Source organism: Oncorhynchus mykiss, chromosome 8, assembly GCF_013265735.2.
Source record: "Oncorhynchus mykiss isolate Arlee chromosome 8, USDA_OmykA_1.1, whole genome shotgun sequence".
NCBI classification, from domain to species: Eukaryota; Metazoa; Chordata; class Actinopteri; order Salmoniformes; family Salmonidae; genus Oncorhynchus; species Oncorhynchus mykiss.
Window position 1 is genome coordinate 14648543 of NC_048572.1, and position 27004 is coordinate 14675546.

Here is a 27004-nt window from a genome sequence, read left to right on the forward strand (position 1 = left end):
TTAAGTTAGATGGGGAGCGGCAGTGAACAGCAATCTTCAAGTCACTCCAGATCATCACCAAATTTCACAGTGGGTGCGAGACCTGGAGAGGCCTACAAGCCACAGTGCCAGGTCAATCAAGGTGTGGATGGAGGACCACCAGATCAAGACCCTGTCATGGCCAGCCCAATCTCCTGACCTGAACCCCATTGAAAACCTCTGGAATGTGATTAAGAGGAAGATGGATGGTCACAAGCCATCAAACAAAGCCAAGATACTTACATTTTTGCTCCAGGAGTGGCATACAATTGGAAAATCTGAACATCGCTCCCCATGATGGCTGTCTTTCAGAATGTGTTCCCACCTATAAATACCTTGGAGTTTGGTTAGATGATCATCTCTTTTAAAACTCATAACTGAGATGGCAAAGAAGCTGTGTCATCAGAGCACAGAACGTAAATTGTACAGGCCACTTATGTCAGTGCTTGATTATGGGGATGTTTTATATATGCATGGATCAGCATCAGTACTGAAGACATTGGATGCAGTGTATCATGCAGCGTTGCGCTTTGTTACTTTTGCACACATCATTGCCTTTTATACACTTTGGCTGGCTGGGACTCCCTGACTTTTAGAAGGACCAGACACTGGTTGATATTTGTCTATAAAGCTGTCTTACAGAAACTTCCTAATTATCTTAACTCAACAATCCAGTGGTCAAACAGAATTTATCAGACTTGGTCACAGGACATGCTAGTGCTAGAGATGCCCCAGATTCACTCTGAGTTAGGCAAAACGGCATTTCAATATCATGCTCCACACTCATGGAATGAATTGCAGAGAGAACTCCAGTTAGATGTTTTGGTGCCTGTAAGACAGTTTAAATGCACATTACATTAACCTTTTAGTATAAACTGTGATGTCCTTTTGTAATGTGTTTTTCTTATAAAAGTGTATATAAATATTTTTCATCTCCGTCTTGTTGTTACGGCAGAGGACCAAAGCGCAGCGTGGTGTGCGTACATTTTCCTTTATTGAATAAAAATGACGCCGAACAAAACAATAAACACTACAAAACAGACCGTGCAGCTCAAGGCTATGTGCCCTAAACAAAGTCAACTTCCCACATAGACAGGTGGGTAAAGGGCTACCTAAGTATGATTCTCAATCAGAGACAACGATCGACAGCTGCCTCTGATTGAGAACCACACATGGCCAAACACAAAGAAATAGAAACATAGAAATAAAGAAACTAGAATGCCCACCCTAGTCACACCCTGGCCTAACCAAAATAGAGAATAAAAGCCTCTCTATTGCCAGGGCGTGACACTTGTACTTTTTATATGTTTTCATTTTGTTTGGTTTTAAATTCATATTAATTGCTGTGTTTGTATTGTTGTATCACAGGGCACAACTGTAAAAGAGACTCTCTCAGCTTGTTTCTCCTGTTTTAATAAAGGTTAATAAAATAAAGTCACCCAACATCAATGTGAAAAACTGATGGAGAGCATGCCAAGACACATGAAATCAGGGTTATTCTACCAAATATTGATTTCTGAACTCTTCCTAAGTTAAAACATTAGTATTGTGTTGTTAAAAATGAATATGAACTTAATTTCTTTGCATTATTCGAGGTCTGACAACACTGCATCTGTCATTTTCTGCAAATAAAATGCTCTAAATGACAATATCTTTATTTGGATTTTGGGAAAAATGTTGTCAGTAGTTTAAAGAATAAAACAAAATTGTTAATTTTACCCAAACACATACTTAAAAATAGTAAAACCAGAGAAACGGATAATTTTGCAGTGGTCTCTTCATTTTTTCCAGAGCTGTATGTGGGAACTCCTTCAGGACTGTTAGAAAAGCATTCCTCATGAAGCTGGTTGAGAGAATGCCAAGAGTCTGCAAATCTGTCATCAGGGGTTGTGTCGTGGCGGAGATCTTTGTGGGCTATACTCGGCCTTGTCTCAGGATGGTAAGTTGGTGGTTGAAGATATCCCTCTAGTGGTGTGGGGGCTGTGCTTTGGCAAAGTGGGTGGGGTTATATCCTTCCTGTTTGGCGCTGTCTGGGGGTATCATCGGATGGGGCCACAGTGTCTCCTGACCCCTCCTGTCTCAGCCTCCAGTATTTAAGCTGCAGTAGTTTGTGTCGGGGGGATAGGGTCAGTCTGTTATATCTGGAGTACTTCTCCTGTCTTACCCGGTCTCCTGTGTGAATTTAAGTATGCTCTCTCTAATTCTCTCTTTCTTTCTTTCTCTCTCTCTCGGAGGACCTGAGCACTAGCACCATGCCTCAGGACTACCTGGCATGATGACTCCTTGCTGTCCCCAGTCCACCTGGTCGTGCTGCTGCTCCAGTTTGAACTGTTCTGCCTGCGGCTATGGAAACCTGACCTGTTCACCGGACGTGCTACCTGTCCCAGACCTGCTGTTTTCAACTCTCTAGAGACAGCAGGAGCGGTAGAGATACTCTTAATGATCGGCTATGAAAAGCCAACTGACATTTACTCCTGAGGTGCTGACTTGTTGCACCCTCGACAACTACTGTGATTATTATTATTGGACCATGCTGGTCATTTATGAACATTTGAACATCTTGGCCATGTTCTGTTATAATCTCCACCCGGCACAGCCAGAAGAGGACTGGCCACCCCTCATAGCCTGGTTCCTCTAGGTTTCTTCCTAGGTTTTGGCCTTTCTAGGGAGTTTTTCCTAGCCACCGTGCTTCTACACCTGCATTGCTTGCTGTTTGGGGTTTTAGGCTGGGTTTCTGTACAGCACTTTGTGATATCAGCTGATGTACGAAGGGCTATATAAATACATTTGATTTGATTTGATTTGTGTAAAACATTTTTAATTCTGTGTGCGATGCATTTTGGCCGTATTTTTGAATTCACAACATTGAAGTGAAAGAGGCCTTCAACTATTTAGATGGGCTGGATCTTTATGTTTGTCATCTGGGTATTGTTTTAGTTATAGTGAAAACAGACCTTCCTGCTGCGTACCTGACAGACCATTTTTTTTTTATCTGAGTAGTTAAAACAAGTTACTAATGGAGCTTTGAGTACATTAAAAAAGGCTTGATATTTTACCTTTAACTAGGCAAGTCAGTTAAGAACAAATTCTTATTTTCAATGACAGCCTAGGAACAGAACTGATTTGTACCTTGTCAACTTGAGGATTTGAACTTGCAACCTTTCAGTTTCTAGTCCAATGCTCTAACCACTAGGCTACCCTGCTGCAGGTATGCAATCAAGCCCTGGGGTTTTTCCAGATTGAAATTATTTAAATTATACCTTTCATTGGCATTCACATTGATATTTTTGTGAATTTGTTCATTTTCAATTTTGTATTATTTGAAAAGAATTCCTTACAGTAAGCTTGCTTTTTCAAATATAATTTGGAGAGTCATAGGTGACTTCGTCTTTAGTAACGAGTTTCTGCAAATTATTTTTGGTATCGTTCCTGTGTTGAAGATTCATGTAGAATTTGGCAGGGATGGTGTTAGACGGTGATGAGCTGTGCCTGGTTTTCTCCAGACATAGCACTTTGAATTCAGGCCAAAGAGTTACATTTTTGTCTCATCAGACAGAATATTTTGCCTTATGCTCCGAGTCTTTCATGTGCCTTTTTGCAAACTCCATACGTGCTGTCATGTACCTTTTTCAAAGGAGTGGGTTCCAAATGGCCATTCTCCCATAAAGCCCAGATTGGGGAAGTGCTGCAGAGACTGTTGTCCTTCTGGCATGTTCTTCTATCTCAGCCAAGGAACTCTGTAGTTTTGTCCAAGTGGTCATTGGGTTCTTGGTCACCTCCCTGACCAAGGTGCTTCTTATCCGATTGCTCAGTTTAGTTGGACAACCAGCTCAAGGCAGAGTCTAGGTGCTTTTATATTTTTTTCAATTTCCCAATGATAGAGACCACTGCTCTTGGAAACTTTCAGCACTCTAGAAATTGTTTTATACCCTTCCCCAATTATGTCTAATCACAATTCCATTACGGAAATCTACAGACAGTTCCTTGGACTTCATGGTATACAGTAGTTTCAGCTCTGACATCCACTTTTTACTGTAGGACCTTATATAGACAGGTGTTTCTTTCTAAATGATGTCCAAACTATTGAATTGGCCACAGGTGGACTCTAATAATTTTTGTAGTGACATCTCAAGGATGATCAAAGGAAATTGGATGCACCTCTGAGCTCATTGTGGTGTGACATAGCAAAGGTTTGGAATACTTATGTAAATAAGATATTTCGGTATTTCATTTTCATTTGCAAATATTTGATAAAACATGTTTTCACGTTATTATGGAGAATTGTGTGAAGACAAGTGAGACTTAAAACAATATATTTCATCCATTTTGAATTTAGGCTGTAACAACTAAATGTGGAATAAATATGAATCCTTTCTGAAGGCACTATTTTCCCTAGGCCTATGATAATGTCTCTGAAACCCCGCCCATTATGTGTCACAGCAAGACAATCTCGTGGCCTATAGCAGTCAAAACTCCGGCTCCAGCTCATAGATCGAGAAAAGCCGACTAAACTAGTTCTGAAGGACAAGGTTGACATAAGTTTACCTACCAGCATCTCGTGTTTTTTTTTATATTGGACGGATCGGAATTTACCGTTACAACTTGAAAGTCCAGTCCGACAGCGGGAAATGACACAGGAGCTTGCAAAGTAAGTACACGGTCCAGTTCTCTTTGGTGTAGGCTATATGTACACTTATAGGCATACACAGGTCCGCAATAAAGCGCAGCAGCTTTTAGATGACAAAGGATACATTTTATATTTAATTATCAGTTATTAGGGGATTGCTGAGCTTCTTTGACTTTCCATGTCGCCTAGTTTTAAGAATGGTAGAATGGTAGATTTAGTTGGCAAACTGTCTTCAAATGATTAGTGTCACTATATGATTGTGCATTGAACTTCTCAGGCAGACTATGTGTGCTACACACACAGACACACAATTAAAGTGTGCAATGTTTGTACAAAGGTAATGTCTTGTATATAAACAAAACAATGGAAGTAATTTGTAATGACACAGTCAGCGCGATGAAGACCGGTCTTGCTGGTAGAGCAGGATCAGCGATCTGGCTACTTAGATGGCCTGACGTTAGATGGCTGCATTCCCACGGGATGCCCGCGGGACATGCGGGTCCCAACAGAGATCATTGCGGCGCGGTCGGCATTTTTCATGCTGCGGTTGGCTTCAACGCTTACATTTCCTCCTGTTCACTCTATGGGACTTATTCTATGTGTGTACATTGAAGAGGTTAGGACTATTATTGGGCATAATAACAGCAATGCAGAGTGTTATACCCTCTGGTATAGATAGAATGATCTTCAAGATCTGTCAAACATTTTTTTACTCACAACAACTACAATAACCCACACCCCTTACACATATATTTCGTTTGAATAGATTGGGAGTAAATATTTGTTCACTTATCTCCTTAGCTACCAGTTTACATTATTACCAATAGCAGGGTTCGAACTTAATGTTGGATGCCCCACTGTGCAGAAAGTGGGGAGTTCTGAATCTGAACTTAATGTCGGACTGTCTCACTGTGCAGAAAGAGAGGTGTTCTGGTGTTCCAGAATGAGGCGTCATACAGCGGTGGTCGGCGGCAGGCGCTCACGGAGCATGACGAGGACTGGAGGACCTTCCTAGGGAACCCCCTGACCGCTGCCTCCAAGGCCATGATGCACATCAACGGAGATGAGGACAGTGCCAATGCTCTCCTCTACAACTACTATAAGGTACCTCATATATGCTTACTACTACATACAGTTGAAGTCGGAAGTTTACATACACTTAAGTTGGATTCATTAAAACTCGTTTTTCAATCACACCACAAATTTCTTGTTAACAAACTATATTTTTGGACATCTACTTTGTGCATAACACAAGTCATTTTTCTAACAATTTTTTACAGACAGATTATTTCCCTTAGAATTTACTGTATCACAATTCCAGTGGGTCAGAAGTTTACATACACTAAGTTGACTGTGCCTTTAAACAGCTTGGAAAATTCCAGAAAATGATGTCATGGCTTTAGAAGCTTCTGATAGGCTAATTGACACCATTTGAGTCAATTGGAGATGTACCTGTGGATATATTTCAAGGCCTACCTTCAAACTCGGTGCCTCTTTGCTGGACATCATGGGAAAATCAAAAGAAATTAGCCAAGTTCTCAGAAAAAAAATTGTAGACCTCCACAAGTCATGGGAGCAATTTCCAAATGCTTGAAGGTACCATGTTCATCTGTACAAACAATAGTACGCAAGTATAAACACCATGGGACCACGCAGCCATCATACACTCAGGAAGGAGACGTGTTCTGTCTCCTAGAGATGAATGTACTTTGGTGCGAAAAGTGCAAATCAATCCCAGAACAACAGCAAAGACCTTGTGAAGATGCTGAAGGAAATAGGTACAAAAGTACCTATATCCACAGTTAAACGAGTCCTATAACGACATAGCCTGAAAGGCCGCTCAGCAAGGAAGAAGCCACTGCTCCAAAACAGCCATAAAAAAAGCCAGACTACGGTTTGCAACTGCACATGGGGCCAAAGATTGTACTTTTTGGAGAAATGTCCTCTGGTCTGATGAAACAAAATAGAACTGTTGGCCATAATGACCATCGTTATGTTTGGAGGGAAAAAGGGGGAGGATTGCAAGCTGAAGGTCACCATCCCAACCAACCGTGTAGCATGGGGGTTGCAGCATCATGTTGTGGGGGTGCTTTGCTGCAGGAGGGACTGGTGCACTTCACAAAATAGATGGCATTATGTGGAAGGAAAATTACGTGGATATATTTAAGCAACATCTCAAGACATCAGTCAGGAAGTTAAAGCTTGGTCGCAAATGGGTCTTCCAAATGGACAATGACCCCAAGCATACTTTCAAATTTGGGGCAAAATGGCTTAAGGACAACAAAGTCAAGGTATTGGAGTGGCCATCACAAAGCCCTGACTTCAACCATATAGACAATGTGTTGGCAGAACTGAAAAAGTGTGTGCGAGCAAGGAGGCCTACAAACCTGACTCAGTTAGGAGGAATGGGCCAAAATTCACCCAACTTGTTGTGGGAAGCTTGTGGAAGGCTACCCGAAACGTTTGGCCCAAGATAAACAATGTAAAGGCAATGCTACCAAATACTAATTGAGTGTATGTAAAGACTTCTGACCCACTGGGAATGTGATGAAAGAAATAAAAGCTGATATAGATCACTCTACTATTATACTGACATTTCACATTCTTATAATAAAGTGGTGATCCTTACTGACCTAAAACAGGGAATTTTTACTCTGATTAAATGTCAGGAATTGTGAAAAACTGAGTTTAAATGTATTTGGCTAAGGTGTATGTAAACTTCCGACTTCAACTGTACATACTGTACTACTACATAGCTACTTTGCTACTACATACCTACTACTACTACACTACTACTACATATCTACTACTACATAACTACTACTACATAACTATAAAGGTATTTTAAGTACCGCCATAGATGTATATAGGTGTGACAATGTATTATACTACTCTTCTAGGTGCCACAAGACAAGAGAACGACTGGACAGCCCAAAACAGAAGTTATTGTGGGCGATGCTGATCCAAACAATATGTAATGAATCTCCTTAGTTATTATAATGTTTTTATTCAGTTATGACTTGGCATAGTTTACTTTTTATTTACTGTAAATTGAGAAAGTGTTTTGAAGTAAAGAAAGCTGTGTTCTGAGATGACCTTTACTCTGATCATCTCCTTCTCAGGAACTTCGTGGTGCCACTCCAAGATTCCCCCCTGGCCATGACAACTCTGAGGACCGTCCATCGCAACACTGCGGCCCAGGGCAGCAGCCAACCCAGCCGGGGGGACAAAACCCAGGCTCTCTACCCAGCCTCAAACTCCATAGTCTGCATCTCCACCACCTCCAGCCCTCCCCCATACTCCCTCAGCCCAGAGGGGACCCAGGCCCTGCACTCCTTCCCCGTTTGCACCCCCACTGGTCCCCACGGTTCCCAGTCGGATGGCATGGCCTTCAGTCGCCACCTCAGCCAGTACAGCCCTAGAGCCCGGAGCCTCACCCCTGACTCCACCTACACAAAGTCCTACAAGGACAGCACCAATGAGGTAGGGTCTCATACGAGAGCACAATTTTACACTGAGCAGCACGAACCCCTCATGGAGCTGTGTGACTTACACCCAGGCGTCATTGAAAGTAAAAGTAACAAGCTTGTGAGACAGCCTATTCACTTAGCTACATGGAGCCAATGAGGCATCATCCATATTTTCATTGATCTACGGGTTGTAGTGTAATATGCAGTGGTGTAAAAAATACTTTGAAGTACAACTTAAGTTGTTTTTTTGGGATATCTGTACTTTACTATTTATATTTTTTACTACTTTTAATTTTACTTCACTACATTCCTAAAGAAAGTTATGTACTTTTTACTCCATATATTTTCCCTGACACCCAAACGTATTTGTTACATTTTGAATGCTTAGCAGTACAGGAAAATTGTCTAAGTGACATACTTATCAGGAGAGCATGCTTGGTCGTCCTTACTGCCTCTAATCTGGCGGACTCACTAAACACATACTTTGTTTGTAAATTATGTCTGAGTGTTGTAGTGTGCCCCTGGCTATCTGTAAATAAAAAAACTAGAAAATGTGGCAGGCTGCTTTGCTTAATATAAGGAATTTGATATTATTTTTACTTTTACTTTTGATACTTAAGTATATTTTAGTAATTACATATACTTTTGATACTTAAATATATTTAAAACCAAATACTTTTACACCTTTACTCAAGTGGTATTTTACTGGGTGACTTTTACATGAGTCATTTTCTATTAAGGTATCTTAACTTTTACTCAAGTATGACAATTGGGTACTTTTTCCACAACTGGTAATATGTAATGGTCACCTACACAAATTATTATGTGTGCGTCCCAAATGGCACTCTATTCCCTTTAATGTGTACTACTTTTGCCATATAAGGGGAAATAAATAGTGCACTATAAAGGGAATAGGGTGCCATTTGGGACATGGCCTATTTTCCTGGTACTGATGTTCCCCTGGATTGTGTTGTTGTGACCCACAGGTCTTCCCTCCCTCTGAGGAGGTCCAGCTACGTATGACCTCCATCCCTCCTGGTGGATACCCTTACTACAGCTCCACAGCAAGGTAACGTTCTCAGTCAAAATGTGATAGGGACTGTCAAGGTATATTGAACCAGCAGAAAATACCTTAACCTCACTGAAACTATCTCTAATCAAACCTTATCTTAATTCTTACCTTAATACAAAGCTGCAATATGTCACTTTTTGGGTGATCTGACCAAATTCACATAGACATGTGAGTAATAGACCTGTCACTAATTGAAAGCAAGTCTAAAAAGCGGTAGATCTGTTCTATACGCGCTATTTCTATGCTTCCCCTTAAATTTAGTTTTTTGTGTTCGGTTTTGTACACCAGCTTCAAACAGCTGAAAATGCAATATTTGGTGTTTTTGAAAATACATTTCACAGCGGTTTAGATGGTACAACGATTCTCTTCACCAGGGCTCTCCAACCCTGTTACTGGAGAACTACCCTCCTGTTGGTTTTCGATCCAGCCCCAGTTGTAACTAACCTGATTCAGTTTATCAACCAGCTAATTATTAGAATCAGTTGTGCTAGATTAGGGTTGGAGCGAAAACCTACAGGATGGTAGCACTCCAGGAACAGGGTTAAGGGCCCTGCTCTACATTATGCATTGCTTGTTTTGTCACAAACTGAAATTAGACAAAACTATTTGAATTTTAGCAACCAGGAAATGGTAGTGCGATTTCTGCATATTGCACCTTTACGTTTTCATTCTGCCTATCAAATATTCACTTTCAAAAATGCTTTTATAGTCACTAGCTGAGATATTAGGATATAGGGTAAAGGGGATACTTAGTCAGTTGTGCAACTGAATGCATTAAACCAAAATGTTTCTTCTGCATTTAACCCAGCCCTTCTGAATCAGGGGGGGCTGCCTTAATCGACGTCCATGTCAAGGGCAGAATGGCAGATTTTTCCACCTTGCTGGCTCGGGGATTTGAACCAGCGACCTTTTGTTACTGGCTCAACGAATATTCTCTCCCTCTCTCTTTCAGTCAACACTTTGAGTACATGCTGGAGGCTCCCCAGTCTCTCTGGACCAAGAGCAGCAGTGGCCAGATGAGCTACCTGAACAAGGCCCAGTTCTACCCCATCACCTTGAGAGCACTAGGGGGCACCCCGCTCCAATCTCATCTCAGTGGAGAAGTCCGGGTATGAGCATCTCTAATTTATCTCTTTTATTTGTTTGTTTTATCTTCTAGTCTCTCTCTGTCCCCGTCTCTCTATGTCCCCTATTCTATCTACTGTGTCTCTAGGTTTGCCAAATGTGTTTTGGGAAGGCCTTACTTGACTTAAGGCCATTGACAAATGTCCTCACTCAGTTCGGGTCAAGTTTGTCCAGGTTTCACCAGTTGAGGCTGCTCTCAGTCGTCTCTGACTGGACTACCAAGTGTTTCTGGGTTTCCCTCTATCTTGTCCTCTGTGTACAGTTTTGGGAATAGAGTATACGTATTTCGCTGTAAATGTTGTTTTTGTGTTTTAGGTCTTGGTGGTGTGTGTTTGTAATGTAGAGCTGACTGTATATTTCAGAGTGTGGTGATGCTTGTGTTTGGAGAGGAGAAGCTCACAGAGGACCAGCTCAAATACTGGAAGTACTGGCACAGCAGACAGCACACAGCCAAGCAGCGTTGCATTGATATTGGTGAGGGGTCACACACACCCACACATGTCCTCAAAATCAGTATGTAAACATTAATTGTTAGTGTGTAAACAGTACTGTTGTCTTCCCTGTTTGTTCATCCCAGCTGACTATAAAGAGCGATTCAATACGATCGCCAATATTGAGGAGATCGCCTACAATGCCATCTCTTTCACATGGGACACGAAGGACGAGCCACGGGTAAGAAATGCCAATATCATGTCTTTATAGTGGCAGCAGAAATCTTCGAGTGAAGATTTTGGGCTCTGTGGGTAAAGTTTCCCCTAGGTACAGGTCATCTAGGATCAGCTTCCTCTCCCCTCCCCCAATCTGGGGGAAATGCAGGAAATGCTGAACTGCCCCAAGATCAGCGTCTAGGGAAAACTTTACCATACCAGATTTAAGACAAATTTCTGACAATGTTTTGTAAGACTAAACAAATGTAGTTACAAACAGTCACCAGCTGGGGGAAACATATACAACTAAATCAATCATACACAATACTTTGAAACTACCCAGGACCACACTTTGTATGTAGAGACTACAATTTTGTACCTTGATTTCTTTCTGCCTGCATGACAGAAATGTCAAATGGAAATATAGTGCATTCAAGACAATTAGGAACTAGAAAAAAAAACGACCTCAGTCTGGCAAAAATCGGTGATGTCAGTGATCTTCAGGTCGGAGCTCTAGCATGATGTCCAAGTTTCCAACTTGTAATTCCGATTTGGATTCCGATTTGGATGACCCCGAGTTCATTTGACTTGAACGCACTGAAGTCAGTTTGGAGATTTCCGGAGTTGTCTTGAACGCACCATAAACCCATAAATGTGCATCAGAACTGTTTATTCAAATATGTATTTAATTAATTAAACATTTTCTGTCTTATGACTCAATTTGTTGTGTATTTTTATGGCATTATTGGTGCTTTTATGCAATGCTTTTGGATGGACAATAAAGCTTTTTTAATTTAAATTCTCATGTGCCTTTATCGCTGCCCCCTCAGGTGTTTGTGTCTGTGAACTGTCTAAGTACAGACTTCTCCCCTCAGAAGGGAGTGAGGGGCCTTCCTCTCAACCTCCAGATTGACACCTACAGCTTTGGGAGCCATGGTCACAAGCTAGTACACAGAGCCTACTGCATGATTAAGGTGTTCTGTGACAAAGGTGCCGAGAGGAAGATCCGAGATGAGGAAAGGAAGCAGCCTTACAGGAAGGGAAAGAGACAGGAGACAACCGCAGCCTGTGAGTACATCACCTGAAACAACCAATCGATTAATCAATCAGTTCATCAATCACCCCCCCCAAAAAATATCAGTATGCCAGTGTGCTTCACAAAAGCCTCTTCACAACTAACCCCTAAAAATTAAGCCAGGGCAACAGTATCAAGGCAAAACTCCATAGGTAGAAAAAAATAAACTTGAAAGAAACTACATTTCATCAGCTGGTGATTGTCAAGCAAATAACTGTCGGTCTCACAGTAATTTACTGTTAATTAACATAAACACATTTAGCATATCCTGGCTTCCTCACAAAGCCAACAAGTCACTGATGCAGACCTTTGGAAGATCTAAATCGAATAAATCCATGTAATAGAGCCGACACCTGCACAATATATCCAGTATTTATTTTAGACCGGTCTAAAGAAGGATGATATGAAGAAAATGTAGTCTATTTCAGAAGAACAGAATAGCATACTGAGTTTTCCTTATTTTATTTACAGTGCCTTGCGAAAGTATTCGGCCCCCTTGAACTTTGCGACCTTTTGCCACATTTCAGGCTTCAAACATAAAGATATAAAACTGTATTTTTTGTGAAGAATCAACAACGTGGAACGACATTTATTGGATATTTCAAACTTTTTTAACAAATCAAAAACTGAAAAATTGGGCGTGCAAAATGAATCAGCCCCCTTAAGGTAATACTTTGTAGCGCCACCTTTTGCTGCGATTACAGCTGTAAGTCGCTTGGGGTATGTCTCTATCAGTTTTGCACATTGAGAGACTGAAATGTTTTCCCATTCCTCCTTGCAAAACAGCTCGAGCTCAGTGAGGTTGGATGGAGAGCATTTGTGAACAGCAGTTTTCAGTTCTTTCCACAGATTCTCGATTGGATTCAGGTCTGGACTTTGACTTGGCCATTCTAACACCTGGATATGTTTATTTTTGAACCATTCCATTGTAGATTTTGCTTTATGTTTTGGATCATTGTCTTGTTGGAAGACTAATCTCCGTCCCAGTCTCAGGTCTTTTGCAGACTCCATCAGGTTTTCTTCCAGAATGGTCCTGTATTTGGCTCCATCCATCTTCCCATCAATTTTAACCATCTTCCCTGTCTCTGCTGAAGAAAAGCAGGCCCAAACCATGATGCTGCCACCACCATGTTTGACAGTGGGGATGGTGTGTTCAGAGTGATGAGCTGTGTTGCTTTTACGCCAAGCAAAACGTTTTGCATTGTTGCCAAAAAGTTAAATTTTGGTTTCATCTGACCAGAGTTCTTCCACATGTTTGGTGTGTCTCCCAGGTGGCTTGTGGCAAACTTTAAACAACACTTTTTATGGATATCTTTAAGAAATGGCTTTCTTCTTGCCACTCTTCCATAAAGGCCAGATTTGTGCAATATACGACTAATTGTTGTCCTACGGACAGAGTCTCCCACCTCAGCTGTAGATCTCTGCAGTTCATCCAGAGTGATCATGGGCCTCTTGGCTGCATCTCTGATCAGTCTTCTCCTTGTATGAGCTGAAAGTTTAGAGGGACGGCCAGGTCTTGGTAGATTTCCAGTGGTCTGATACTCCTTCCATTTCAATATTATCGCTTGCACAGTGCTCCTTGGGATGTTTAAAGCTTGGGAAATCTTTTTGTATCCAAATCCGGCTTTAAACTTCTTCACAACAGTATCTCGGACCTGCCTTGTGTGTTCCTTGTTCTTCATGATGCTCTCTGCGCTTTTAACGGACCTCTGAGACTATCACAGTGCAGGTGCATTTATACGGAGACTTGATTACACACAGGTGGATTGTATTTATCATCATTAGTCATTTAGGTCAACATTGGATCATTCAGAGATCCTCACTGAACTACTGGAGAGAGTTTGCTGCACTGAAAGTAAAGGGGCTGAATAATTTTACACGCCCAATTTTTCAGTTTTTGATTTGTTAAAAAAGTTTGAAATATCCAATAAATGTTGTTCCACTTCATGATTGTGTCCCACTTGTTGTTGATTCTTCACAAAACAATACAGTTTTATATCTTTATGTGTGAAGCCTGAAATGTGGCAAAAGGTTGCAAAGTTCAAGGGGGCCGAATACTTTCGCAAGGCACTGTAGGTCCTGATCTGGCTATGCCAAATGGCTGTAGGCTACACTAGTTCATTTAGCAAACAAGATTTGCTTAGAATTCCGTGGTATTATTTTATAGTATGAAGAATACAATTGAACAAAGCTGAATTAAATAGAAAGGATATTTTCTCCAAACGATTTGAGGGAGTGCGCACATGCGGCTATTCTGTGTTGAGCGTTAACAAATAAATAGGAACTCCTATATGCTTCATTTAGAGTTATTAATATAACTTTACTTGTTCTACAAATGTTGAGCTATATGTTTTGATTTTTAGTACATTGTAACCCCGCATGATGCGACTCTAATGATGATTTGAGTCCTGCTACGTCAGTCACTCATTCACTATTTGACAAGTACTTGATAATGCCTCCACAGCCACAAAGTCAGATTCCACAGCCACAAAGTCAAAATTGGCTACAGAAATTAGCTTAATTTAAGGTTAGGCATAAGGTTGGCAGTGTGGTTAGGGTTAGGTTTAAAATATAATTTTAAGAAGATACATTTGAGAAATGGGAGGGGTCTATGACTTGGCTATAGAAGCTAGTGACGACCCTCTATCTCCCCCTGCTGTCCTGCCACAGATGTAGAACACCCTCTGCAGCTGAAGCATGTGGCCATAGCATCGTTCAAAGCCATGAGTGACATGGACTCCCAGCCAGTTCTCTTCATTCCAGAAGTCCACTTCCCCAGCACCCAGCACCACCATGTAAGTCCAGCGATGCCTATGTTTAGGGTTGCAGAACTCTTTCCCAAAGTTCCCAGGTTTTTTAGAAATACCAATTGGACGGTTCCTGGAATCAAGAGGGAATAAGCAGGGAGGGAATCCTCCGACTGGGATTTCTGGAAAAACTTGAACTTTGGGAAAGAAACTGGATTGCAACCATGTTTCACTGCAGCATATCGCCAAACTGACAGTCTCTAGGTACCATTTGTTTTTGGCCATTGCTAGGACCGAACTACATTTTCCAGGATATAACAAATAGACACCTGGTTGCATCAGGTGCACCTGCATTGCTTGCTGTTTGGGGTTTGGGGTTTCTGTACAGCACTTTGAGATATCAGCTGATGTACGAAGGGCTATATAAATAAATTGGATTTGATCAGTGGAGGCTCCTCAGAGGAGGAAGGGGAGGACCATCCTCCTCAGTGAATTTCATAAATAGTAAATAATTTAAAAGTTATCCTAGCTAAAACTATACTAAATATATTCACGTCACCAAATATTTGATTAAAACACACTGTTTTCCAATGAAGGTCTACAGTAGCCTCAACAGCACTCTGTGGGGTAGCACCATGGTGTAGCCAAAGGACAGCTAGCTTCTGTCCTCCTCTGGGTACATTGACTTCAATACAAAACCTAGGAGACTCATGGTTCTCACCCCCTTCCATAGACTTACACAGTAATTATGTCAACTTCCGGAGGATGTCCTTGTCACGTACGTGTGGAGAGACGGACCAAGGCGCAGTGGATGTTGAGTTCCACATATTTATTATAAAGTGAAACTTAGCAAAAACAATAAATCAATAAACTAACAACGAAACGTGACTATGTGGTGCACATACACAAAATAATATCCCACAAACACAGGTGGGGAAAACCCCCACCTTTCTAATCGACCTGGCCCGGGTATCCTGGAAGGACATTGACCTCATCCCGTCAGTTGAGGATGCCTGGTCTTTCTTTAAAAGTAACTTCCTCACCATTTTAGATAAGCATGCTCCGTTCAAAAAATGCAGAACTAAGAACAGATATAGCCCCTGGTTCACTCCAGACCTGACTGCCCTCGACCAGCACAAAAACATCCTGTGGCGGACTGCACTAACATCGAATAGTCCCCGCGATATGCAACTGTTCAGGGAAGTCAGGAACCAATACACACAGTCAGTCAGGAAAGCTAAAGCCAACTTCTTCAGGCAGAAGTTTGCATCCTGTAGCTCCAACTCCAAAAAGTTCTGGGACACTGTGAAGTCCATGGAGAACAAGAGCACCTCCTCCCAGCTGCCCACTGCACTGAGGCTAGGTAACACGGTCACCACCGATAAATCCATGATTATCGAAAACTTCAACAAGCATTTCTCAACGGCTGGCCATGCCTTCCGCCTGGCTACTCCAACCTCGGCCAACAGCTCCCCCCCCCCCCGCAGCTACTCGCCCAAGCCTCTCCAGGTTCTCCTTTACCCAAATCCAGATAGCAGATGTTCTGAAAGAGTTGCAAAACCTGGACCCGTACAAATCAGCTGGGCTTGACAATCTGGACCCTCTATTCCTGAAACTATCCGCCGCCATTGTCGCAACCCCTATTACCAGCCTGTTCAACCTCTCTTTCATATCGTCTGAGATCCCCAAGGATTGGAAAGCTGCCGCAGTCATCCCCCTCTTCAAAGGGGGCGACACCCTGGACCCAAACTGTTACAGACCTACATCCATCCTGCCCTGCCTATCTAAGGTCTTCGAAAGCCAAGTCAACAAACAGGTCACTGACCATCTTGAATCCCACCGTACCTTCTCCGCTGTGCAACCTGGTTTCCGAGCCGGTCACGGGTGTACCTCAGCCACGCTCAAGGTACTAAACGATATCATAACCGCCATCGATAAAAGACAGTACTGTGCAGCCGTCTTCATAGACCTTGCCAAGGCTTTCGACTCTGTCAATCACCGTATTCTTATCGGCAGACTCAGTAGCCTCGGTTTTTCGGATGACTGCCTTGCCTGGTTCACCAATTACTTTGCAGACAGTGTTCAGTGTGTCAAATCGGAGGGCATGCTGTCCGGTCCTCTGGCAGTCTCTATGGGGGTGCCACAGGGTTCAATTCTCGGGCCGACTCTTTTCTCTGTATATATCAATGATGTTTCTCATGCTGCGGGCGATTCCCTGATCCACCTCTACGCAGACGACACCATTCTATATACTTCCGGCCCGTCCTTGGACACTGTGCTATCTAACCTCCAAACGAGCTTCAATGCCATACAGCACTCCTTCCGTGGCCTCCAACTGCTCTTAAACGCTAGTAAAACCAAATGCATGCTGTTCAACCGTTCGCTGCCTGCACCCGCACGCCTGACCAGCATCACCACCCTGGATGGTTCCGACCTTGAATATGTGGACACCTATAAGTACCTAGGTGTCTGGCTAGACTCTAAACTCTCCTTCCAGACCCATATCAAACATCTCCAATCGAAAATCAAATCAAGAGTCGGCTTTCTATTCCGCAACAAAGCCTCCTTCACTCACGCCGCCAAACTTACCCTAGTAAAACTGACTATCCTACCGATCCTCGACTTCGGCGATGTCATCTACAAAATTGCTTCCAACACTCTACTCAGCAAACTGGATGCAGTTTATCACAGTGCCATCCGTTTTGTCACTAAAGCACCTTATACCACCCACCACTGCGACTTGTATGCTCTAGTCGGCTGGCCCTCGCTACATATTCGTCGCCAGACCCACTGGCTCCAGGTCATCTACAAGTCCATGCTAGGTAAAGCTCCGCCTTATCTCAGTTCACTGGTTACGATGGCAACACCCATCCATAGCACGCGCTCCAGCAGGTGTATCTCACTGATCATCCCTAAAGCCAACACCTCATTTGGCCGCCTTTCGTTCCAGTTCTCTGCTGCCTGTGACTGGAACGAATTGCAAAAATCGCTGAAGTTGGAGACTTTTATCTCCCTCACCAACTTCAAACATCTGCTATCTGAGCAGCTAACCGATCGCTGCAGCTGTACATAGTCTATTGGTAAATAGCCCACCCATTTTCACCTACCTCATCCCCATACTGTTTTTATTTATTTATTTTTCTGCTCTTTTGCACACCAATATCTCTACCTGTACATAACCATCTGATCATTTATCACTCCAGTGTTAATCTGCATAATTGTAATTATTTGCCTACCTTCTCATGCCTTTTGCACACAATGTATATATAGACTCCCCTTTTTTCTACTGTGTTATTGACTTGTTAATTGTTTACTCCATGTGTAACTCTGTGTTGTCTGTTCACACTGCTATGCCTTATCTTGGCCAGGTCGCAGTTGTAAATGAGAACTTGTTCTCAACTAGCCTACCTGGTTAAATAAAGGTGAAATAAAAAAAAATAAAAAATGATCCCCAATTCGAGACAATGATTACCAGCTGCCTCTAATTGGGAATCATACAAATCACCAACAAAGAAAAATAAACTAGAACACAGCATAGAAATAATAAACTAGAATACACCCAGTCGTGCCCTGACCTACTACGCCATAGAGAAACAAGGGCTCGCTATGGTCAGGGCATTGCATAACATGTAGTAGTAGTTGACTCAAAGAGAAAAAAAATTGTTGAATAGTTTTGAACTAATTACTTCCTAAATTAAGAAGAAGCAAGAAAAATAGATGTTTTTTTCAGTTTCACTTACTTAGCTAGCAAATGCAGCTAGTTACTTTAGCCTACTCAAACAATAGGCTCAAACAGAGGGATGCTATGTTAGCTAGCTGGCTATGTCTATCCAACACATCACTGGAACTCTTCCAAGTCAAGTTAAGCTTTTGATTTTACTAATTTATTCCTATCGGGTCCGCTGGTGTAACAGCTTACTGACTGTACAATGTAACATTAATGTATGATTGTAGTGGGTTTACTAACGTGTTAGTTCTATTAGCTATGCTGACTATGACGTTAATTTAGCTAATATGGTGACAACCATGTAGGCCGTGTGTAGTGGTTTGGCTTGGAAATGTTTTTTCACCTGGTCACATACAGCTGATGTGTTGTGTATTGAAGTCCACAAGCGAAGGGAAGAGGTGAAAGGAGGAGAGCACATAGATGTGAGAAGGAATACAATGTGGCTGCTATGAAACTGAACTGTGTTTAAATGTGATCAGGAGTGTGTATTCATTCCGCCGATTCTGTTGAAAAACGCTTTTTTAAATCGAAGCAAACGGAACAAAACGGGGATAAACATACCTGAATTTGTCCAATTGAAACTCTCGTTTGCAGCTATTGGACTATATCAGCTAGATGCAGGCAAGAGTGTGCAAGGCGGTATTGAATTTTACTGTCTGTCCATGTGTCACTGTCTGTCACATCAAATTTGTCTCTCGACCTGTGTGCACCTACGTTGTAAACTTTCATTCATAGGCTAGGTTGTAGCAACCTCATGATGGGTATAAGGAAAATTTGAGTATCATGTAGTAGCCTAAGCCTATCACTGTTACATTTAACTGGGCGAATGGAATATGAACAACAATCATCCGGCCATGCTCATGAAAACAAAATCGCCCTCCCGCATCTGAAACGGCACTGACCGCCACTGGGTTGCATGCATGGGAACCCATCATAATACTGCTGATTAATTTCCATACAGTACTTAGTTGAAATGTTATGTTATTTTTTCATGCTGTTATTCTTTTTTTTCCCCCCTTAAACTCTGCATTGTTGGAAAAGGACCCATAAGTAAGCATTTCCCTATAAATCTGTTAGTTGTTTACGAAGCATTTGACAAATAAATTGTATTTGATTTTAAACGTGTGTGAGGTACATTTGAAATACATAAGAGAATGTCATGTTTTTTTTAAACATTTCAGACAAACGTTGAGACATGAACACAAAGAAACATCACATCTAAGTGAGGGGCTATAGGGATGCTAGTGCTACACAGACTGCAGAGTTTCAGTGTACTGTAGTTTGCTTGGGACAATAGCAACTGAACAAATAGCCCACTCAACTGATTTATTTTTCTCTTCATCCTTTATCAGGCAAGCCTACCAGATGACAGTGAGGATAGGTGAGTAAAATTGTTATATTGTATAGTTACTGTACTATTTAGTGAATGATGCTAAAAGTGCCTATAAATGTAAACAATTTGATACCCATTATAAGTGATTCATTCACTCAATGTGCCTTTTTTCATAGTCTTCTATACTCATTATAGTAACTAGTGATCTTAATGACTAAAATGTAAATAGTCATATGTGTTGTGTTTGTCTGGTTGCAGCTTGGGGCAGAAGAGACTACTCCACTGTGATGAGGACTTTGAGTTGGCTCCTCACAAGAAAGCAAGGCGGGACGGACCAGAGAAAGGTACATTATATTGAGATACGTTTGCCGACAGTGTGTATTCAAGGGAAATAAATACAGTGAACGAGAAGGCATAATACAGAGATAAAGAGAATTATAGAGCAAGAGAGAGAAATGCTCTCTGTCTAGCTGCACTGTAGTTGTGGTTGTTACTCTGGCTGCTGTTGCTCAGGCTGCTGTTGCTCAGGCTGCTGTTGCTCAGGCTGCTGTTGCTCAGGCTGCTCCCACGCAGTTCAGCTGACTGCATGTAAACACAGGCCACATGGCTTCCAAAGCCCTGCCCTCCCCTCCCCTTAGATGGAGAAAGCACAACACACACGGTTTGTTTTCAAAGTGGAATATGATCATGACATGTTGTCCAAACGGGATTGGTTTTCCCACTCACGTGTTTGTGGTGGCTGTTCTCAGAATGATTAGGGGTTGTTCGCCGTTTGGCGTGGTCTGTCTCAGACTAGTCTATTTCTGACTAGGCTCACTGCCAATTCCCAAGACGCCAGTGTGAAAAGAGTAAAGAGCAACTACAGTCAGTCACTGGCCCAGCCTTTTCTCAGTTTATGAGGTTGTAAAGTGGTGGAATTACCCATTAACAGGGGTCCAGGGGTGTCCGAAATGGCCTCCTGTCCTGAATTCTGGTCAAAAGTAGTATACTGTACAGGGAATAGGGCACTATTTCAGACACAGTCCATCTTAACTGAGTTTTACTATGTTTATGATATCTGATGAGGGTGGCAGTTGTTTCAGCATGAATACACACTAAAACCATGGAAACGTCACCTAGCAGGATATTAGGGCAATACTGTAGTACATCATAACTCAGTGACTTGACTGAGAGAGAAACTCACACAGTAGGTCAATGTGTGAAACGGTCTCACACCCCATGTCTAAAAAAACACCTTTGTGTGGATTCCTCCCTCTTTTTGTTTCTCAGGTACCACCGTCTATGGCACCTCTCCCTCACACTGTGGGGGTTGGTGTGGTAGTATTTGACTGGGTTGGTGTGGTAGTATCTGACTAAAGGCTTCTGCATGCTTTGGTAGGCACCTAGTTGAATTCGGCTAGGCGAACCGAACGATTATCCTCACATATACCCTTAAAAGACTTTCGCTTGAACAATTTTGCGACGCCATATTCAGTATACACTTCCTCAAAATAGTCTGAATTAATCTAAGATAAATCAAAAAATCTGTCGTACATTTTTACGTTTTTGCCTAGGAGATCTTAATCGCCCAATTCTACATGAACTACAATGAACAAAAATGCAACATGCAACAATTTCTAAGATTTCACTGATTTACAGTTCATATCAGTCATTAGGCCCTAATATAAGGGTTTCACACGACTGGGAATACAGATACCTCAACAAGGTTAGGCTGTTTATTTGAGCCTGTGGAATGTTGTCCCAGTCCTCTTCAATGACTGTGCGAAGTTGCTGGATATTGGCGGGAGCTGGAACATGCTGTCGTACACGTGATCCAGAGCATCCCAAACATGCTCAATGGGTGACATGTCTGGTGAGAATGCAGGCCATGGAAGAACTGGGACATTTTCAGCTTCCAGGAATTGCTTACAGATCCTTTTAATATGGGGTTAAGGATTATCATGCTGAAACAGGAGGTGATGGCAGCGGATGAATGGCAAGACAATGGGCCTCAGGATCTCAGTATCTTTGTGCATTCAAATTGCCATCGAAAAAATGTAATTGTGTTTATTCTCTGTAGCTTATGCCTGCCCATACCTTAACCCCACTGCCACCATGGGGCACTCTGTTCACAACGTTGACATCAGCAAACCGCTCGCCCACACGACACCCACAGGTCTTCCATCCACACTTCTCCAGCGTGCCAGTGGCCATCGAAGGTGAACAGTTGCCCACTGAAGTCGGTTACGACACCCAACTGCAGTCAGGTCAAGACCCTGATGAGGACGATAAGTATGCAGATGAGCTTCCCTGAGACGGTTTCTAACAGATGGTGCAGAAAGTCTTTGGTTGTGCAAACCCACAGTTTCATCATCTGTCCGGGTGGCTGGTCTCAGACAATCCCGCAGGTGAAGAAGCCAGATGTGGAGGTCCTGGGCTGGCGTGGTTACACGTTGTCTGTGGTTGTGAGGCCGGATGGACGTACTGCCAAATTCTCTAAAACGACATTGGTAGAGTTTATGGTAGAGAAATTATCATTAAGTTATCTGGCAACAGTTCTGGTGGACATTACTGAACTCAGCATGCTCTCTTAACTTGAGACATTTGTGGCATTGTGTTGTGTGACACAACTGCACATTTTAGAGTGGCCTTTTATTGTCCCCAGCAAAGGGTGCAGCTACAGTTGAAGTCGGGAGTTTACATTCACCTCAGCCAAATACCTTTAAACTCAGTTTTTCACAATTCCTGACATTTAATCCTAGTAAAAATTCCCTGTCTTAGGTCAGTTAGGATCACCACTTTATTTTAAGAATGTGAAATGTCAGTATAATAGTAGAGAGAATGATTTATTTCAGCTTTTATTTCTTTCATCACATTCCCAGTGGGTCAGAAGTTTACATACACTCAATTAGTATTTGGTAGCATTGACTTTAAATTGTTTAACTTGGGTTAAATGTTTCGGGTAGCCTTCCACAAGCTTCCCACAATAAGTTGGGTGAATTTTAGCCACATTCCTCCTGACAGAGCTGGTGTAACTGAGTCAGGTTTGTAGGCCTCCTTGCTCACACATGCTTTTTCAGTTCTGCCAACAAATTGTCTAAAGTATGAGGTCAGGGCTTTGTGTTGGCCACTCCAATTCCTTGACTTTGTTGTCCTTAAGCCATTTTGCCACAACTTTGGAAATATGCTTGGGGTCATTGTCCATTTGGAGGACCCATTTGCGACCAAGCTTTAACTTCCTGACTGATGTCTTGAGATGTTGCTTCAATTTATCCACATAATGTTACTTCCTCATGATGCAATCTATTTTGTGAATTGCACCAGTCCCTCCTGCAGCAAAGCAACCCCACAACATTATGGTATGGTTGGTATGGTGTTCTTCGGCTTGCAAGCGTCCCCCTTTTTCCTCCAAACATAACGATAGTCATTATGGCCAAACAGTTCTAATTTTGTTTCATCAGACCAGAGGACATTTCTCCACAAAGTACGATCTTTGTCGCCATGTGCAGTTGCAAAACGTAGTCTGGCTTGTTTATGTCGGTTTTGGAGCAGTGGCTTCTTCCTTGCTGAGCGGCCTTTCAGGTTTTGTCAATGTAGGACTCGTTTTACTGTGGATATAGATACTTTTGTACCTGTTACCTCCAGCATCTTAACAAGGTCCTTTGCTGTTGTTCTGGAATTTATTTGCACTTTTCCAACCAAAGTACGTTCATCTCTAGGAGACAGAACGCGTCTTCTTCCTGAGCGGTATGACGGCTGCATGGTCCCATGATCTTTATACTTGTGTACTATTGTTTGTACAGATAAACGTGGTACCTTCAGGCATTTGGACATTGCTCCCAAGGATGAACCAGACTTGTGGAGATCTTGGCTGATTTCTTTTGATTTTCCCATGATGTCAAGCAAAGAGGCACTGAGTTTGAAGGTTGGCCTTGAAATACATCCACAGGTACACCTCCAATTGACTCAAATGATGTCACTTAGCCTAACAGAAGCTTCTAAAGCCATGACATCATTTTGGGGAATTTTCCAAGCTGTTAAAAGGCACAGTCAACTTAGTGTATGTAAACTTCTGACCCACTGGAATTGTGATACAATGAAATAATCTGTCTGTAAACAATTGTTGGAAAAATGACTTGTGTCATGCACAAAGTATATGTCATAATGGACTAACAAGAAATTTGTGGAGTGGTTGAAAAACAAATTTTAACCTAAGTGTATGTACACTTCAGACTTCAACTGTATGTAATGATCATGCCGTTTAATCAGCTTCTTGATATGCATGCAGACATCTTAACTCTCCCCTAAACTGTGGGGGTTGGTCGCGGTATCTCTGTGCATTCAAATTTCCATTGATAAAAGGCAATTGTTTTGTCTGTTTGTAGCTTATGTCTGCCCATACCATAACCCCGCAGCCACCATGGGGCACTCTGTTCACAAGGTTGACATCAGCAAACTGCTCGTGAACACGACGCCATACACGTGGTCTGCGGTTATGAGGCCGGTTTGATGTACCTCCAAATTCTTTAAAACAAGGTTGTAGGCGGCTTATGGTAGAGAAATTAACATTTAATTCTCTGGCAATAGCTCTGGTGGACATTCCGTCAGTCAGTATGCCAGTTGCACGCTCTCTCAAAACTTGAGACATCTGTGGCATTGTGTTGTGACACAACTGCACATTTTAGAGTGACCTTTTAGTGTACCCAGCACAAGGTGCACCTATGTAATGATCATGCCATTTAATCAGCTTCTTGATATGCATGCGGACATCTTAACTCTCCCCTAAACTGTGGGGGTTGGTGTGGTATCTGACTACCTCTACACTGTGGGGGTTGGTGTGGTATCTGACTACCTCTACACTGTGGGGGTTGGTGTGGTATCTGACTACCTCTACACTGTGGGGGTTGGTGTGGTATCTGACTACCTCTACACTGTGGGGGTTGGTGTGGTATCTGACTACCTCTCCTCTACACTGTGGGGGTTGGTGTGGTATCTGACTACCGCTCTTCTACACTGTGGGGGTTGGGGTGGTATCTTTTGGTGCGGTATCTGATAGTTTGTTTCCTCGTACTACATTCCTCTAGTGCTGCTTTATGTCCGTAAGGAGACAGAGGAGGTGTTTGATGCTCTGATGCTGAAGACGCCCACTCTGGCAGGACTACTGGAGGCTGTGAGTACATTTGTTGTGTTCTATTTTGCTCAAAATGTATTTTTTGATGCCTAAGTGTGTGTACATAACTCGGGAGAACATTTTCAACAGGCAAAGTTCAATAATAGCTAAGCAGATATAGCTGTGTGTGTAGAGTGCACTATGGGGAATAGGGTGTAATTTGGGACACAGACCCAGTGTCACAGGAAGAGGGATTTGTTTCCTGTTTGTGTCCGTCAGGAAGTAGTCACTTGTCGGAGAATGCACACAGGCATCCACAGTGACATTCAATGGAATGGATTGTATTGTCTAAGGCCTGTTTGCACCCAGTTCACATAGGGGGTTTCCCATGATTTTCCCATCACATCTCTAGGTAACTGATAAATACGAGCTGCCGCTTGAAAAAATGGGGAAAGTCTACAAGAGGTGCAAAAAAGGGTAAGACTGGTGTCACTGGGATTAAAGTGTTCATCTCAAATTGCACCCTATTTCCTATGTAGTGCACTACTTTTGACCAGAGCTCTATGGGCCCTGGTCAAAAGTAGTGCACTATGGAAAAGGGTGCCATTTGGGACTCATCCCAATGTAAATAATCTGTAACTTGTGTATAAACAACAGTCTGAAGATAAGTAAATCACTTCTCCTGTCCTGTAGGATCTTAGTCCATATGGACGATAACATCATCAAGCATTACTCCAACGAGGATGCCTTCCAGATCAACATGGAAGAGGTGGGGGGGGAAATGCTGCTGACACTGACTGAGATCTGAGTCCGGACAAGGGAAGTATTCATCAGGGCACAACTTTTTGCAACGGAAAATGAAAATGAGCGTTTCTTATTTGGTCCTTTTTCTACCTAGTGAATATGAGAACAACTCTGGTCAGGGGGATAGGAGTCTGTTGTCATGGGCCTCCAGGGGGAGACCCTTGGAGGTGGAACACATGTTGACCCCGGCAGCTGAGGGACACAACCGTAGGATTAGTCACCTGTTTACACAACTGTAACAGACTTCTACAAGGAAAACAAAATATTTCCATGAGTTCTGCCTTTCTGCTGCGCCAGTGTCTATGAGGCCATTTCTGGTGTGGTTGGTTGCACAAAATGGCTACCTTGCTCGCTGGCAAGAAAAATACATTTAAGTATTTTCACATAAAATGTGACTGAGTGATTGCTTCACAAGCAGATGATGGGAGTCACACTGCACTACTGGGGCTTTTTGGCAGTAGCTACGATACAAGATGAAACTATGATGAGGACCATTTGGAAACAATATTGTGTAACGGCCAATGATATTTTCCTACTTTTTAGACGTTTTTTTCATGTGTAGTTTTTGATCAACTACTTTTTTGCTATATATACACAGACAAGACAGCAGCGATGTCTTCAGAATGCCAGTTAACATATGAAAGTATTACGTATTATTTTGAAGTACAGTACCAGTCAAGTTTGGACACACCTACTCATTCCAGGGTTTTTCTTTATTTTTTAGTGAAGACATCAAAACGATGAAATAACACAAATGGAATCATGTAGTAACCAAAAAAAGTATTAAACAAATCCAAATATATTTTAGATTCTTCAAAGTAACCACCCTTTGCCTTGATGGCAGCTTTGCTCACTCTTGGCATTTTCTCAACAAGCTTCATGAGGTAGTCACCTGGAATGCATTTCATTTAACATGTGTGCCTTGTTAAAAGTTAATTTGTGGAATTTCTTTCCTTAATGCGTTTGAGCCAATCAGTTGTGTTGTGGCAAGGTAGGGCTGGTATACAGAAGATAGCCCTATTTGGTAAAAGACCAACTCTATATTATGGCAAGAACAGTTTAAATAAGCAAGGAGAAACGACAGTCCATCATTATTTTAAGACATTAGGTAAAGTCGCAAAAACCATCAAGCGCTATGATAAAACTTGCTCTCATGAGGACCGCCACAGGAAAGGAAGACACAGTTACTGTGCCTTGCGAAAGTATTCGGCCCCCTTGAACTTTGCGACCTTTTGCCACATTTCAGGCTTCAAACATAAAGATATAAAAC

At 42.2% G+C, this 27004-nt stretch overlaps 1 protein-coding gene across 2 annotated transcripts; it reads left to right on the forward strand.

Moving 5' to 3' along the window:
* The first annotated feature begins 2722 nt into the window (after positions 1-2722).
* On the forward strand, positions 2723-26497 carry LOC110529449 (grainyhead-like protein 1 homolog). 2 transcript variants are annotated; one of them, XM_021611620.2, is made up of 15 exons: positions 2723-4666; positions 5563-5749; positions 7546-7619; positions 7768-8128; positions 9102-9184; positions 10140-10296; positions 10675-10786; positions 10890-10984; positions 11790-12027; positions 14705-14829; positions 19861-19889; positions 20100-20185; positions 24905-24990; positions 25343-25407; positions 25624-25738. In XM_021611620.2, the coding sequence occupies exons 1-15, from the start codon at positions 4647-4649 to the stop codon at positions 25736-25738; spliced, it is 1833 nt and encodes a 610-aa protein (XP_021467295.2). In that variant the 5' UTR covers positions 2723-4646. The 2 variants fall into 2 exon arrangements, with proteins under 2 accessions (XP_021467295.2, XP_021467293.2); XM_021611618.2 differs by lacking the exon at positions 2723-4666 and adding an exon at positions 5021-5261 and having other exon boundaries at positions 25624-26497.
* The last annotated feature ends 507 nt before the right edge of the window (positions 26498-27004 follow it).

Excerpts from the sequence above, each read along its gene's own strand:
- LOC110529449 (XM_021611618.2), top strand. The coding sequence starts at position 5,107 with ATGGCTGCATTCCCACGGGATGCCCGCGGGACATGCGGGTCCCAACAG. Across the intron at positions 5,262-5,562 it reads TATGTGTGTACATTGAAGAG|AAAGAGAGGTGTTCTGGTGT; the intron begins GTTAGGACTATT and ends CTCACTGTGCAG. Across the intron at positions 5,750-7,545 it reads TCCTCTACAACTACTATAAG|GTGCCACAAGACAAGAGAAC; the intron begins GTACCTCATATA and ends CTACTCTTCTAG.